At 45.7% G+C, this 15,862-nt stretch overlaps 1 protein-coding gene across 2 annotated transcripts in view; it reads left to right on the top strand.

Annotated features, from left to right (window-relative positions):
- The window catches only part of TTC3 (tetratricopeptide repeat domain 3), a 165,029-nt gene that overhangs the window by 111,949 nt on the left and 37,218 nt on the right, over positions 1-15,862 (top strand). For both annotated transcript variants that reach the window (XM_088443152.1, XM_088443151.1), the window contains exons 22-30: positions 4,612-4,734; positions 5,412-5,513; positions 5,604-5,696; positions 6,269-6,333; positions 6,545-6,675; positions 6,754-7,080; positions 9,175-9,444; positions 10,426-10,472; positions 11,457-11,513. In XM_088443152.1, coding sequence (XP_088299278.1) covers positions 4,612-4,734; positions 5,412-5,513; positions 5,604-5,696; positions 6,269-6,333; positions 6,545-6,675; positions 6,754-7,080; positions 9,175-9,444; positions 10,426-10,472; positions 11,457-11,513 — 1,215 coding nt within the window. The remainder of the gene's footprint in view (positions 1-4,611; positions 4,735-5,411; positions 5,514-5,603; positions 5,697-6,268; positions 6,334-6,544; positions 6,676-6,753; positions 7,081-9,174; positions 9,445-10,425; positions 10,473-11,456; positions 11,514-15,862) is intronic.

Raw genomic sequence — 15,862 nt, 5'->3', positions numbered from 1 at the left:
AGTGTGACAGTCACTATGTTCCACTCAGGGGGCCTGGTGGGTTTCCTGTTCAGTAGCTGTTGATATTTTTATCATACTGACAGGTACCTGACTGGTATCTTCCTGGTTTTTTTCATGCTATGTTCAGGCCAGCAGTTACTACTGCCTATGCACTTCCATCATGTTGGAAGTTGTCCGTTGTTTCTCTTTAGCGTCAGGGTTTCAGTTGCTGGTTTATTCCTGTTCTCAGCATGGGTTGTACTGCGGTCTGACCCTCTGAAAGGTATTGTAATCTCAATCCTCTCGAAGCCGCCTCATGCCCAGGGTGATCTCCACTCGTTGGAGATTTCTATGGTCTCATCCTTCCACTGGTTAACAACTTTGTAGTAGTTGGACTTCCAGAAGGGTTCATGGCGACTGTGCGGCCTTGACTTTTACCTCCCTGTATACTCTTTGTGAGGAGTCTGTGGACTCTCTGTTTTTGTAGATTGGTATCGTTATACTTCCATCTATATGAGTTATGTACAGCAGTGCTGGTATTCTGCTATCTGCAAAATGTGGCAGCTTCCTGTTTCCGAATCTGGTACGGTTTCCTCGAGGTTTCTTCTCGGGTTACTGCCCTTCTCCTATGGATTCGGGTAGGAGTTCTCTGCTCCCAACAGTCTGGCTTGGTCTGTTTTCAGCTGAGTTTACTGTGTTCTGATGCTTCTCATCTGAGGGTGTTTTCTCGCTAGCCGCTTATTCCATTCGACTACTGTACGTTGTGGTATTCTGTGTCTGTTCCGCACGGAGTTCTGTTTGTCTCCTGGCTCACGACACTTGATTCTCAGCTCTTGCCTTCCGTTGAACCTCCGGTTCTATGCGGTCCCTGTTCAGTTGGCCGAAGGGTCGGCATGTTCTCCTCGCTTCCCACCCGCGAGGTTGGCTTTGGGACGTCCCCACTGTCTTGAACTCCAGTGTCCCCTAGTGGATGAAGGAGAAAACAGGATTTTGGTACTTACCGATAAATCCCTTTCTCCGATTCCACAGGGGACACTGGACGCCCGCCCGGCGCGGCGTACCTGCCTGTTGTGGGTCTTTATATAGTTGTGTGACTGCATGTGTTATCTGCAGTGGTTTCCTCTGTTTTCCTTCAGTCGGTATTGTTCCGTTCTGTGGTCTTCTCCTCGTTTTCCTGTTGTCCTCCGTCTCCTCTCGGGCTCAGTTCTTAAACTGGGGCTGATGGGGCATAGAGGGGGAGGAGCCAGTCACACTTCTAAATTATTTAAAGTGCCAGGCTCTACTCTACCACCATCTATACCCCACTGTCTTGAACTCCAGTGTCCCCTGTGGAATCGGAGAAAGGGATTTATCGGTAAGTACCAAAATCCTGTTTTCTGAATACGTAAGTCTGTGGCAGCCAGGTAGCAAAATTCATCAACATGAAATTATAGTTTTTGAAGTCAATTATAGAAATTACCGAAATCGTTATCTCTGATAAAAAAAAAATAAAAAAAATTAAAATATATATATATTTTTATTTTATTTTTTTATGTGCAAAATACTGTATATATAGTAAACTACCTATTTATGCAAATGAAAAACTGTATTGCACAGATACATATAGGCAGATATAGCAATATGGTAAATAACCTATTTGTAAAAAAACTGTCGGACAGACAAGTGAGTGAAGGTAAAAATATACAATTTAATAAATACAATGGGGACATAAATACCATAGAGTCAATGTAAAAACGAGTAACAAATCAGACAAGAAAATAATAAAAGCATGGATAAGAACATAAAAGAATATTAAATAAGTGGTGAAAAGCTGATGAATATCTCATCTTATTTTTGGAGGAGTATATCAGTGAGGTACAGGCTCCCAACGCGTTTCGTCTCCTAATGGACTTCTTGAACATTAATACTTGCTCTGTCAATTGACAGCGTCACACTAATAAATTCATGAACCGGAAAAAAGATGGTAATGATCATACGGCAACATAGTAAAGCTGCTGGGTATAATGCTATACTAAGCTAATGTAAGAATCTCAGACAAGGACTCATTTCAGTCGGAGAATTAATACAATAATGTAACTTCTAAGCACTAAATCACGACTAAAGGCACATGATAGAAAAACGGCTCACTAGTAACCTGGAGAAAAGATATGTTAATGACAATGTAGGATAACTAAAGTGTCACAGAAAACACTGCATACCTAAATGTTCGTTCAACCCCGATGGGGCTAAGGTATTCAGCCTGAAGATCCACTGTGACTCAAGTTGGAGTAAGCGCTTAGAGTGGTCACACCCCCTGGGCATCGGGGGGACATGATCGATGATTCTATAGCGCAGTGTGGCAAGGCTATGTTTTGCTATGTCAGAAGTGTCAAGTATTCGCACATGGGCTGAATGTCACCTCCCGGCCATCTCAGCGGTGTTCATTCTGGGAGTTCTAAATTGGGAAGCAGACTTCCTCGGCTAACACCTCATGCATGCCGGAGAGTGGTCTCTCCACCCAGAAGTGTCTCAACTTCTAGTGGACAAGTGGAGTCAGCCAGAGGTGGACCTCATGGCCTCCCGAAACAATCGCAAGCTGCTGGTGTACGGGTCCAGAACAAGGGATGTCAAAGCAGCCTTCATAGACGCCTTGTCAGTGAAGTGGACTTTCCATTTGGCGTACCTATTCCCTCCATTCTCCCTGCACACTGTCCTACTGGTGGCTCCGGCCTGACCCAGACGACATTGGTCCTCCGATCTTTAGAGCCTTTCCATAAACGCTCCTTTTCTACTTCCTCAACGGCCGGATCTGTTGTCTCAGGGTCCCTGTCTAAATCTGGACCCGGGTCGTCTGTCTTTGACGGCATGGCTCTTGAGATATCCCTCCTGAGATCCATAGGGTTTTCTCGCTCTGTGGTCCAGACTATGCTCAGAGCGCATAAGCCGTCATCTGCCCAGATCTATCAGAGTGTGGCATACTTTCAGTGGTGTAATACCAGAAACGATGACCCTCAGGTTTTTAGGGTCTCTAGATTCCTGGCCTTCCTGCACCTTTGACTCCGTCTAGCCGCGCTAAAAGTGCATGTTTCTGCTCTGTCCATCTGGTTCCTTGCTCCACTGCCGGATGTCCACACCTTTCTCCAAGGTGTCCTCCGTATTCAACTCCCCTTTGTCCCTCCAGTGGCTCCATGGGATTTGTCAGTGGTTCTCCATGCCCTTCAGGGCCCTCCGTTTGAACCCCTGGATTCAGTGGAACTCAAGTGGCTTACTGCAAAGACTGTTCATTCTAGCTATTGTGTCCGCTTGTACGGTATCGGATTTAGGGGCGCTTTTTTTGTCGCTCCCCATTTCTGATCTTTCACCGGCACAGGGCTGTTCTTCGAACTCGTCCTGGTTTTCTTCCCAAGGTTGTTTCTCTTTTTCCCATATTAATGAGGAAATTATAGTATCTGCCTTCCAAACACCAGACCTCTCGGCAGGTGAGGCCTCCTTGGTTGTGGTCCGTGCTCTCAGGATCTATGTGGACCAGGTTCTCTTCAGAAAACAGATTCCATGTTTGTTCTTTATGGATTCCACAAGAGGGGCTAGCCAGCTATCAAGCAGACTCGGGCCAGATTCGCATGACTATCTCACAGGCCTATACGCAGGCGGGCCTTCCTGTGCTGGCAACTGTCACTGCTCATTCCACTCGCTCTGTGGGTTCCTCGTGGGCAGGCCGCAAGGGCGCCTCAGCTGAACAGCTTAGTAAGGCGGCCACGTGGTCTTCTGTCCACACCTTTCTTAGGTTTTATGCCTTCAATACCTTTTCCTCTCAGGAAGCTTCATTTGGATGCAGCTCAGGAGCGTCCCCATCCTTGAATACTGCTATGGGACAATCCCCATGGTATCCCTGTGGATCCCTATGGACCCTGAAGAAGAAAATGAGTTATGGTAAAACTTACCTTCGTTAACTCTTTCTTCAAAGTCCATACGGTCCGCAGGGCGCCCGCCTTGACGCCCCTGGCTTCTCTGGTTTGGGTTTCCTGGTCTCAGTCTCTCTAGTATGTGAGTGTGATTCTTCTATGTACCAGTCTTATTTTCTCTTTCCTCTTCCTCCTGCCTTAGGCTTGTTACAAAACTGAACTGCTGCAGGCTTAGGGGTGGGATATAGGGGAAAGGACCTGAGCATTCTGGGAGCTAAAAAGCTTGATTATCTGATAGGTCCTTAACCACGACCTACACCCCCGTGGTATCCCTATGGACTTCGAAGAAAGTTAACGAAGGTAAGTTTTACCATAACTCTCATTTTATTTGCATCCCATATCCACAGTACTTGAGTGAAATTAGGGTTTTCTCAAGGGGGTTGTTCAACCTTTAGAAGCATTAAACTGCTGTGATACCAATTCGTAACTGACCAGAAGTATTAATCTCTTGCTTGGGGACACTACCAAGGGAACTCTCCTGTATCTGACAGATGATCCATACAAATGTGGCCAGTGTATGTCTGAGCCATGCTGTTCCGGTGATACACCCCTGTACTGCTACCTGATTATTATCTAAGAGAGAGGATTCTACAGTGAGGCCTTAAAGCTCAGCTATAAAGGAAAGGCAACATTCAGTGATACTGTTTCTGGTCAGAGAACGACTCTGTCTGACTTTTGTCTTTCTCATCAGGTTATCTTAGATAATTGCATAGAAGAATGCAAGTTTCCACCTAAACCTAATGCTGTTTGCCGGTATGAGCAGTGTCTCAGCTTGCCCAAGACTCAAATATATTTTTCCGACCCCGATTTCAAGGTAAGCAACATTTCATGCTTGGTTTCAGACTACCACATTGGGATCCAGTCACATTGTCGATAGATACCATGTGATCGGGACACAAAGGAGGGGGAGCCGAAAGTGTAGAGGGACCAGCGGTCCCGCTGAGGTGGGCGGCTGCTGGAAGTTAACTTCCAGCAAGCCGCCCACTGTGTGTTTCTGACTGGTCGTATCAGATACGATCATGTCAGGGAAAGCCCACTCTGGTATGGTCGTATCTGATACGACCGTGCCAGGCAAGTGGTTAAGCTGTAAATGATTAGGTGTTGCTCAGTGTGATCAAAGTACTGTCATAAATTAGTTTTGCTAAGGAACATATTGGAGACCCATCATAAAGGAAAGTCAGATTGTGGGTGCTTTTCCATGGTTCTAAATCTGGGAACACGCTATACGATGTATTGGCCAAACTTACGATCTACGATGGATTGCAAAGACCATTGTATAGTGTGTACCCCCAATTCATCGTTTGAATTGTCTGGTCGCGTCTTCCCGGATCGTATAGTTTGTATGCGGACATGGTACACTGTTACATCCTATAGAGCCGTCGCTAGATCGTTGCTTAGGTGTGCACCCAGCTTTAGTCAGAAATGTTGCATTTTATAGTATTCTTTAGTGTCATACTATATGCAGAAATGGCCCAATGTGTCTTTGTGCAGGGCTTTATCCGTATGATGTGTTGCAAGTACTGTAGAGTGGAATATCACGTTTGCTGTTGGAAAAGACTGAAGACCACCAAGTATCCTGATAAAAATGACAAGGTGAGGAAGATGTTCCCTACGTGTCTGTAGTCTCTTACTATCCATCACACTGAGACTGGTTGTTTGTTTATCTTTCTCTTATGTAAACAGGATTTCCTAAAATACACCTGTCTCACCCCGGACTGCACCGGATCCATTTCTCATATTGTAATATATGATTCTTCGGCTCAAGTGAAATGTGAGGTATGTTAAAAACCCTGCCTAAAGGGACATGATGCTATGCGGCACGGTGACGCAGTGGCTAGCATTGCTGCCTTTACACCACTGGGGTCATGAGTTTGCTTCCCAACCAGGGCCCTAACTGTGTGGAGTTTGTATGTCTGTGTGGGTTTTCTCCCAGATGTTCTGGTTTCTTCCCACACTGCAGAAACCTACAGGGTGGTTAATTTCCTGCTGTGTGTGTGTGTGCGCGTTAACAATTTATACAGAGCTGAATAGCAAAAGTATCCTATGTATAGCGTTGCATAATTGTTGCCGTTCTATAGATACATTTTAAAAAAAATGATATGGAACATAAAATAATAATAATAAAAATTAAAAAAAAAAATTGTTTTGTTTCTCAAATTTTTTGTGCTATTTCTCTTGCTGTTGCCAGTAGGGGAACTATTAGACTGTAGCCTGTACGTGCCATTACATTTTTACCTAACCGAAATCAGCGTGGATGGTAGCTGTTTATCTGTATACAGATAATCTCGACGTAATAATCTGTTCTGAGCGAGCTTTCTATCTTTTTCCCTCTTATTATTTGGCTGAAGTTTGAAGATAAAACGTTAAAGAAAAAAGAGCCGCAGAAACCTGCAGTAAAACACAAAGGCACCAGGTAAATGTATGACGTGTGTATCTACCCATCTGTTGTGGCTTTTACGTGGACGCTCTTGTGTCCACTGGTTTCTAGGAACTATAGTAGCGCTTATTGCGCATTTTCTATATTCTATTTATTCTCTTCCTTATTTTATTTATTATTCCTTGTGGTTTTGCACTTTATAAGCACCTTCAGACCACTCACACATTTTATATTTCCGCATTTTTAGCAACAAGAAAATAAAAGCTAAGCCTGAGCTTAGAGCTGAGCGTAAGAAGAAGGCCATAGAGGAATTGGCTGTAGAGCTACCATGTGATCAGAAGGAGAAGCCTCAAGAGCACGTCCTTTCTGAACCAGCGGGTTAGTTATAACGTGGCGGGGACTGTTCTGATGTTACAGCAGCCCGCTGACTCATCTGGTTCTCTCTTCTACTTGCAGTGACCAATGGTTACCGCGTGACCTGGGATCCTCTGCTGTTACAAGTAATAAAGAAACAGGAACTTATAAGGAATGGATGTCTGATGTGCCTCCCGGCTTTTTGGGAATCCATAGCTGCTTGGAGGATTATAAGTCGGCAGGAGCTAGATGACTTAGACAGGAGTACCGCTTCACAGTCCACCCTCAATAAAATTAAGAATCTATTAAACCATCTGTACACAATAAATGATAGAGTAAAAACTAGAATATTCCTCTATTTGTTGCACTTACACAAGGACTATATATCCATTGAGCTGCTCGATTGGGTGACTATAGTAGACAATAAAGGTAATGTATCATGTCGAATCCAGACCAAATATGCACTAACCTATGGTAAAGTTACTATGCCACCCTATTCTCGTTTCATTGTCCTGTTCATACGTCCTTTTTGTTTAACTTTTTTCCTTATAATAATAATAATAATAATAATATTATATACTAGCTGGGCTACCCAACATTGCCCGGGTTGTAGAATGGACCTTGAAGTAAATCTGCAGCCTTAATTTTTTTATATTATCCTCACCTCAAGCCCCATTCCATTGATCCTGAAAAGGACCCCACTGTTTGCTGACATGGTTTTAGCCCTGAACATGACCGAATCTATCAATCTATAGGTGCTTAAAATAAATGAGTAACTGTCAGTGCCGGTGCAGTGTGACAGTTGATCCTCTGACTCACTGCTCTGGAGCTCTGCCTGCCCCCTACTGGTACATATCTGCCTGTCTTCAGATCAGTGTAGTTTAAAGCACTGGAAGACATCCTGAGCGAACTTGCTAAAAACATTTTTTTTTAAATAAGAGATCCTGCGGCCTACTTGGTGGGCACCATGTAGACTTCCATGGCCCTGACGAACTTCAAATATTGCCAAAAACCTAATCCTAGTCAAACTACACCACTATGCAAAATTTGTAGCAGAGCGCAGCAGTGGTGAGCGTCCCTGAGCTGATGGATGTTTATTGCTGTTGAGCTGTGTGTATGTTCATTACCATGGCCGGCTCCAGGGGTCGGCGCACCCTGTGCTGCCACTCTACAGTGCGCCCCAACATAGCGTACGGCTAGGGGCGGAGTCTACTCATAGGCCATGCCCCTACGTGATGTTATTTGGATACGTGCCTCCAAATAACGTCAGGCTGGGGGGAGCCTCACTAGCTGGGCTTCCGCCAAATACCGGGGCACGCCTCCAAATAACGTCAGGCTGGGGGGAACCTCACTAGCTGGGCTTCCACCAAATACCGGGGCACGCCTCCAAATAACGTCAGGCTGGGGTGAGCCTCACTAGCTGGGCTTCCCCTAGCCCTCTCCCGTCACTGAATGGATGCGAGTGGCATCCATTCAGACTCCGGGTGGGCACAGCTGTGGCGGTGGGGGTCTCTGCTCCAGAATCTCAACATCTGGCATCCCGACAGCAAGTATTTTAGGGTTAGTGAACTAGGGGGAGGGATAGGCTGCCAGCTCCAGAATTCCAACGGTAAGTATTTAAGGGGTAAGGTGTAGGGCTAGGTTAGGGTTAGGCACTAGGGTGAAGGGGGCGGGCTAGGTTAGGGTTAGGTTGTGGGGGAAGAGGGGGTTAGGCTGCAGGAAAGGTGGTGGTTAGGCTGCTTAACTTCAGGCATCGCGTTTCTGACTGTCGGGATGCCGCTGTCAATATTCTAACCGCCGCCAGCCCTACTACCAGATCCCGCACCCAACTGAAAACCATACAGCCAATTTACTAAAATTTCCTATAGGAGCAAAATTTGCCCTATACCATACCAACCAATCAGGCACTTGCTCTCTCATTGATTAATTGCAGCAGGCAAAATATGAAAGCCTGTTGCTGATTGGTACCTGCTGTTCTGTGCAAATTTTGCTCCTAAATACCTGGTTGGTCAGTGACTCCTTCAAATTTAGCATACGTATTTCCCTGTTCTAATCACAATTGGACCCCTTCATGGTTGTGTGAAATTTGCATCTATATGACTCAAAACTATTTTCATGTATGCTGCATTGGGTTTGATAACAATTATCTATTTTTTGTCTAATATATAATTTTTTTGATATTTTTTTTTTTGTTTTTGTTTTTTAATTATTTTGTTTTTGTTGTTTAGTTTTACCAGGTTAGATCTGGAGTCTTCTGAAACTCCAATAGGTCTTCACTATTTGTAACACTACTACGGTCAATGCAGATTATTTTGCCCATTTTCATGCAGCAATTAGTTCTGTTTTGCATGGGTCTTCCTTCCCTGCATGGAAATCCCTGTGATGTCACATGAAATCACAATGATTTATTTTTTTACTGATTCGCAAATGAACACTTCAGTATTTGACACCTCACCTTCTCTTAGAATGCTGCGTGTAATAATTATGGCACCTAGAAATTTTTTTTTTTTCTCGTTTTTGAAGGATTGGAGGCAGCGCAAGAGTTCCGAGAGCTATACGAGGAATGCTTAAAAAGCATTAAGTTTGAGGATGTAATTCATTTGTGGAATGAAACCTATGGGAGGAACATAAACTATGTAATGTCGGACTATGCTTCCAGCAACCTGTGTGACACGCTAGCTAGTATGGACGTAAAAGCGTTTCGCAGTTTCATATGGTTTCTTGACGAGAACAGACAGATTGCATCAGTAGTTGGACTAGAAAAAAAATTATATAAATATTTTCAAGAGATGGGTGAGTAAAATACTGCTAATTGTGCGTTTTGTTTCTGTATGTTTGTAGTATATGTGCTATTATTTTTTCTCCAATTTTTCCCTATCTTGCCTATATTTCTTTAGTGTAACAATTTCATAAGGGTGGTGTTTGAGGCGTCGGTGGAATGCCCCCTAAACGGAAAACAAAGCAACCGATACGCTTCTGTTTATCTGTGAATGTTATTGATTGCTTCGGCCTTGGCTGTGTTTAATATGAAGTTGTGCTCCTGAGGGGAGGTTCCTTCTGTTATAAACTCATCCATTGAAGGACCCTTCGGCCAACTTCTCTAATTGGAAATGACTGGTGAAACATAATGGCGGCTCAGCGAAAGTATTTAGCAGCGCTGTCCCTGTTTATGCAGCCCTAAAATGCATTGGAAAATATCCTGGCTAAAACGTTGTCGTTTCGTCAAATGACTCCAGACATTTGCCATGTTAATGAAATTTTTTAATTACAGCTTGAAGCTGTATCAATTCTTACCGGAGAGCCCTCTTTATTTTATTCAAAAGACATTTTTTTCAATGAAGCTGTTATTTAATAATTTAGCCATTAGGGTCACAGTGTCATTGAATTTCAAGAATGGTAATGGCGGCCATTTTGTAGACTGAACAAATCTCCCCGGAGAATACAGCCTATCCGTTCTACTTGTGACTAGCCTGCACCTTTATCTTATTAGAAGATTGCTGCTATGTAGGCAACGGGCGTTTTAATACTACCACTGCCAACCAACATTTTCTCAGCCTTATTATTAAATATATAAATTGTTTTGTTATCTGAGACTGAGCTACGCCTATACGGATTGCTCAACATGTATAGAAACTTCTAATTAGGGATGTGCAGGGTCGGATAGGTATCCGAGCCTGCACATCCCTAGTTCTAATAGGCTGTGGACAATGTAAATTGAAAAAATATTCCTGCTATATTTCTCTAATGAAGGCTTGTTATTCCTTTCTCTTGCAGATGTACCACGTCGTCAAGTACCAAAGCAATCCTTAGAACATTTCTCTGTAAGTTGCTATAAAACAAGGGGTGGGAAACTTTCTGCCGTGGGCCATTTTGATATATAACATTATGCGCGGGCCCAGTGCAGGCCACGCCCCCTCTGTGTGACGTCACATGGGGGTGGGGCCACAATCGCTGGTGATTGCAGCAATGCCCAGAGCATCCCTGGATGCTCCTGGGAGCTGTTAAGGCAGCGGTGTGACCGTCTGAAGCGCCCTAAGGATGCTCCAGGCGGCACTGCTGCATAGATTCTGGCGTCAGTGTGCCATTCTAGGCACCCTGCTAGCCAGGCGAGGTTAGCAGAAAAAAAGCACAGAGGGCCAGACCGAATGATTCCGAGGGCATGATACGGCCCTAGGGTAAGAGGTACCCCATCCCTGATATAAAACAATGTGCTTCTCAAGCCTAATCACTCAATGGGGGGGCGATTCAATTCAGCGCACTGCTAAGGCCGACTACAGGATTTTTACTCGCACTCTCCTGAAGTGCCAGCAGAATTCCGACTTAAGTGCCAGCCGCGATGGTGTTTTTATGGCTTAGGGCGGCACGAACAGCCTCGCGGCTGGCACTTTCATTGGAGAAGGCCGTGGTTACCACGACCAAACATCCAGCTTAAGGTGCGGTAACCAGCATCCTCCGATTTAAGTGGCTTTAGTCGGACTTAACAGCACGCTGAATTGAATACCTCCGGGAACTCCATCCCGTGGCTATTCACCATTGCGCTTAATTGAATCTCCCCCCATTTCTTTGTTAACTGGTCTGAGCCACTTGTGCCTGGTTTTCACATTACATTATCCGTAGTGGAACTCTGTACATCCAGGGGCACTTTAATAACAGGTCACCAGCGCTGTAAACTGAAAACCTTGGTTCTAATTAAGCAGCAGGCTGTTTATGCTTTCAATACACCCCGTGTATCAATTAACTTGTTTTGGTATAAGCAATTTAAATTGATATTTTTAACTGTTTTTTTTTCTTTTTTTGTTGAATAGAATATAAGTATGAATATTAAAACTAAACACAAGAAAAAGAAGCGAAATCAACCTAAGGTGAGAATTACTGTGCGGGCACCGTTCACAATCGGAACCTTACTTTTATGTGCACTTGTGTCTTCTTTCTGCGGGATTTCAAGATAGCTGTAGGAACACTGTTCTGGCACAGGCTACGGATACTCTACACCAGGGACGTGCTGAGGCTGTACTACAGCCCCGGCATCACCGGCGCGGAAAAGGGGCGTGGAAACCTCTCACTCAGCATGGCCGCCAGAGCTCCCCTGAAGAGGCCAGTATATGCATTGGAAGACGCAGACACGCTTACAAATGGGATGGACGCCCCCGTTATGTCAAACATTCCTCTTTGCCGCCCTCAAATGGCCGCAGACCGTCAATCGGGATTCGGCGCACAGGGCACTGGGACCGGAGTATCATCACTGGGCATGTGCGCTGGGACTCTGGTGCATGCCCAGTAAAAAAATAAAAAAAGCCCATTTGCGTAAAATCCTACAAAGCGTCCACCTTTTATTCAGTCCCATGTGCGCACACCAAAGATAGTATCTAGACTGCCTGCATCATGTGTCCATACTTTTACAAACTTTTATAGCGTTAATATGTTTGCTTTCAAGGATGCCAATTTTGGACCGTTTTGCAATCTCCAACATCATATGCTCCATCATTTACAGAATGTTTTGTAACATAAAAGGCAAGGTCTTGTTTGTTCTCTCATCCCTCTAATTTACAGTTCAATTTATGCTATACTAGGGCTGTTTTAATCAAATAACTGGATGGCTTCTGACTAGGTGACATAGAGGGGGAGGGGCTCGGAGTTCATTCAGACTTTTTTTTTTTTTGTGCCAAAGCTCCTTAATGGCACTTTTTATATCCCATTCCTCCAGTGTCTGCCAAAAGACTAGAACAGGAGAATTTATCCGAAATACAAAAAATCACATTTTCCTGTGGTCTTTTTCGGACAGTGACATATTTGTCCTGGCATATCCATTGCATATAAGGTGTTATACTTTAGTAGCTTTGCTGTACCAATCTCCCTTTTGGTATGTAATTCTTACATGCACAGCCATGGCTGATTCGCCTCTGTTGGATTTACATGCGTTTTGCTTCTTCACTTTTACCTTTTGTTTATGTATTCTGTCTTTTGTTGAACCCCCATTACATTTTGTTCACAAATAATAGCAATAGCTTGTACAACTTGTAGAGTTTTTAATTATTTTTCTACTTCAGGGTCCATAGGGGGTCCACAGGGTTGACCTTGGGGTATAGGTTGGGGAACCAAATCCGGGCACCACGCAGTTAAAGCTTTCAGCTCCCAGGATGCACTGGGTCCACTCTCCCTATAACCCCGCCCCCCAGCCAGACGCACCTCAGTTTAAGTTGGTGCCCGGCCAGACTCGGGTCACCGTTAGTGCAGTGGGGGCTGATTAGCAGCCCCTAAGCTTTATTTTTTTCTAAGAACAAAGTTTTTATTTTTACTTTGGACTTTTAGAGCGGCAGCGTCGGACTGTCCATAGGACGTCTAAGCTGCCGCTCCGTCGCCCCGCCGGCGCTGAGACGTTAGTACAGATCTGGGGATCTCAGCGGGACCCCAGAGTCTGTACTAGCCGGACTCTGTGGGCGCCCAGGACTGCTGCCGGATCCACGGGGAGCAGGTAAAGTTGCGGATCACCGCTTGCGGTGATCCGTGCATTTAATATGCAGTCCTGTGCCTCCGGTCTCTGGGGACAGACCGGAGGCGCCGGCAGTGGCGGCGGGCCCCCCCATACCCCGTGTATCCACTAGACCACCAGGGACTTAGCTATCGGCGCTGGGAGCCGGCGGCCCGGCGGTTAATAGCCGGCCAGGGGAGGAAGCCTTCCCTGTTGTAGCGGCTCCTCAGCTCAGCGCGCCTTTCAGTAACCATAGTCTGGCGTCGCTGAGCTGCATTCCTCTGCGGGCCGCGCTTCTTCTGAGGTCTCCAGCGGCCATTTTCTCTCTGGTGCAGCAGAGATCTCCGGAGATGGCAGTTGGTCCAGTCCCCCTGCGTACCTCACCATCAGGTCAGTGTACACAGCGCTGTAGCCTTCCCAGACACTGAATCTGGGCAGTTAAATGCAGTGACATAGTGCAGTATATAATATGACATGTTTATGTATATATCTGCATGGTATGTGACTTATGCTAGTGCTGACTGTCTGTACTTTATTCTCTCACCTGTCAGTGTATATCTATCCCTTTCCTTTATCTGCCCTAATACAGCTGTACTTAGGGTGATTCTGAGACCTCACATATATATACTCGTTAATATTTGTGAGGTTTGTCACATACTGTTGCGTGCTGCACGTTGCCATATTTTAGGTGGAACTGTGTACTGCATACGCAGAAAATGGGTCCCTGCAGCTAATTTTAGCATCAGTCATGACCAGTATAGCGCTGCTTGATATTTCCACCAAGATGGTTAGTCAGATAGGTCTGACAAGGAGAAAGAGCGTTATACTGCACCCATTTTTACTATCCTGCAAGTCATGTGCTGCAGGTGTTAGTGCGGAGGATTTGACTCATAAAGGGTTCTGTATGTGGCTTCATCTGGTGCCGGCCCCTTTCACGACCCCCTTGGGCGGTTTGTTTTCTCGGGATCCTCTCAATTGCGGATTGCCGGGCGGGCCACTTCGTTGTAACTCACTTGGGGTTACTTCACCATACTGCCCTTTTCATCTCAGGGTATTTCACAGTTTCTTGCACTCTATCCCTGTGACACAGACTATAGCTCCTTACAGGTTTTCACAGTACATGAATTCCCCCTGGTGCCACAATAGTCTGTCATTCCCGTTGCAGGGATTACCACAACAGCCACCCTGGGTGGATGTCGTTTTTCTACGAAACGCAAAATGGCGTGGTATATGCCCTGTGGTTACTTCCCAATTGGCTCTGCCGTGGACTGGAGGCTGTTTTGGGTTCTTTCCCTCTTACACGGGGGGAAGCCTATTTCACGTATTGTATCTTACACCCTCAGTCTAACGGGCCTTCGGGTTCCATGTTTCTGACTAGCGGGTGGATCGCATGGCGGGACTCTGGCTGTCGCTAGATACGAAGTAACACAACAGCGATTTGGCCTCCGGTCCCAAATTCCCTGAGGGTCATCACGAGCCCCTCCTGGGGGGGATCGGCATGTAACTCGTCTGATTACAGACGTTACTACGCCTTATATTCCTGTGTGGTCGGATTCTACGGATCGGTAGGTGGTAACTGCTTGAAATCAGTATACTCGCTTTCAGGGGCTGTTACCCATCCTACCATGGCTATAGCATGGTTGGTTGCTACTATTGCATACTGGGCTGATGCATTTGTGACATTTTTTCCCCTCCATCACGTCTGGTGTTCAACTGTCTTTGGTCGCTCACATAATGTATGCAGTTGTCGTATGTGGTTGGATACCAATCTCCTAACTTTCAGAGTTCCGGCTGCAACTGTATCCACTATACTACCCTATGGCTGAGCTCTGGGAATGCAGAGGTGCAGATACCATGTAGAGGGAAGATCTTGTTTGGTCCTGACCTTGACAAGATTGTAGTAACATTGGTAGTTTTACTAACGACACGTTTACCGCCTTCAGCTACTCCCACTACAGGGCCTCAGACTAAATCTGTTACGTCTTTTGGTCCTCAGAGTCAGCCTAAAGGCCTGTTTCTTCTTAGGCTGTCGGCCTCTACAAGGGCCGCCATATCCAGTACCGAGCAGACCTGGACTTCCAGCCGACCCTGCTTCTGAACCTCAGGATAATTACTGACTTTCTCAGTGCGCCCACTGCTGGTGTCAAGTCGCCACGGCTGCATAGGTAGGAGTGGTACTCTCTCACGGGTACGCCCTCTCATTGCTCATGCGGCCTCTTTACAGGTGGTGGTGCGTGGGCCCTTCTTCAGACTCGAACAGAGCCTTACATATCCAGAAAGCTATACAGTTTTTGCGGTAAGCAGAGCTAGTTAGGCCATCCCCACTATCTCAACGAGGAACTGGTTGTTCTGCGTTCTTTCTGGTGCAGTGGCTGAATGGTCCTCTTTGGCCTATTCTCTGTTTCAATTCCCTGAACCAGTTTCTAAAGGAACCTGGCCTCAAGAGGAAACTCCTATGCTCCATCATCCGATGTTTGGATCCTGGGGACTTCATGGTATCCTGGATGGGCGGGACTCGTGCCTACGGGTACATATAGAGACCTCTCATCAGCATGGGCTCAGGTTTGCTGTGCCACAGCAACACTTGCAATTTTTCAGGCTCTGCCTTTTGGGACTGTCCTCAGCCCCACAGGGGTTTACCAGCTTTATGGATTTTCTGACAGTTCACCGGTTCAGTATATCCGACTGCTCCAGTATCTGGAGGGCCTCCTGCTCATAGCCAGGTCAGAATAACCGTGGCTA

This window comes from Taudactylus pleione, unplaced genomic scaffold, assembly GCF_031769625.1.
Source record: "Taudactylus pleione unplaced genomic scaffold, aTauple2 ptg000327l, whole genome shotgun sequence".
NCBI lineage: Eukaryota > Metazoa > Chordata > Amphibia > Anura > Myobatrachidae > Taudactylus > Taudactylus pleione.
The sequence above is the reverse complement of the archived record's forward strand: the minus strand, read 5'-3'. Positions and strand labels throughout refer to the sequence as shown.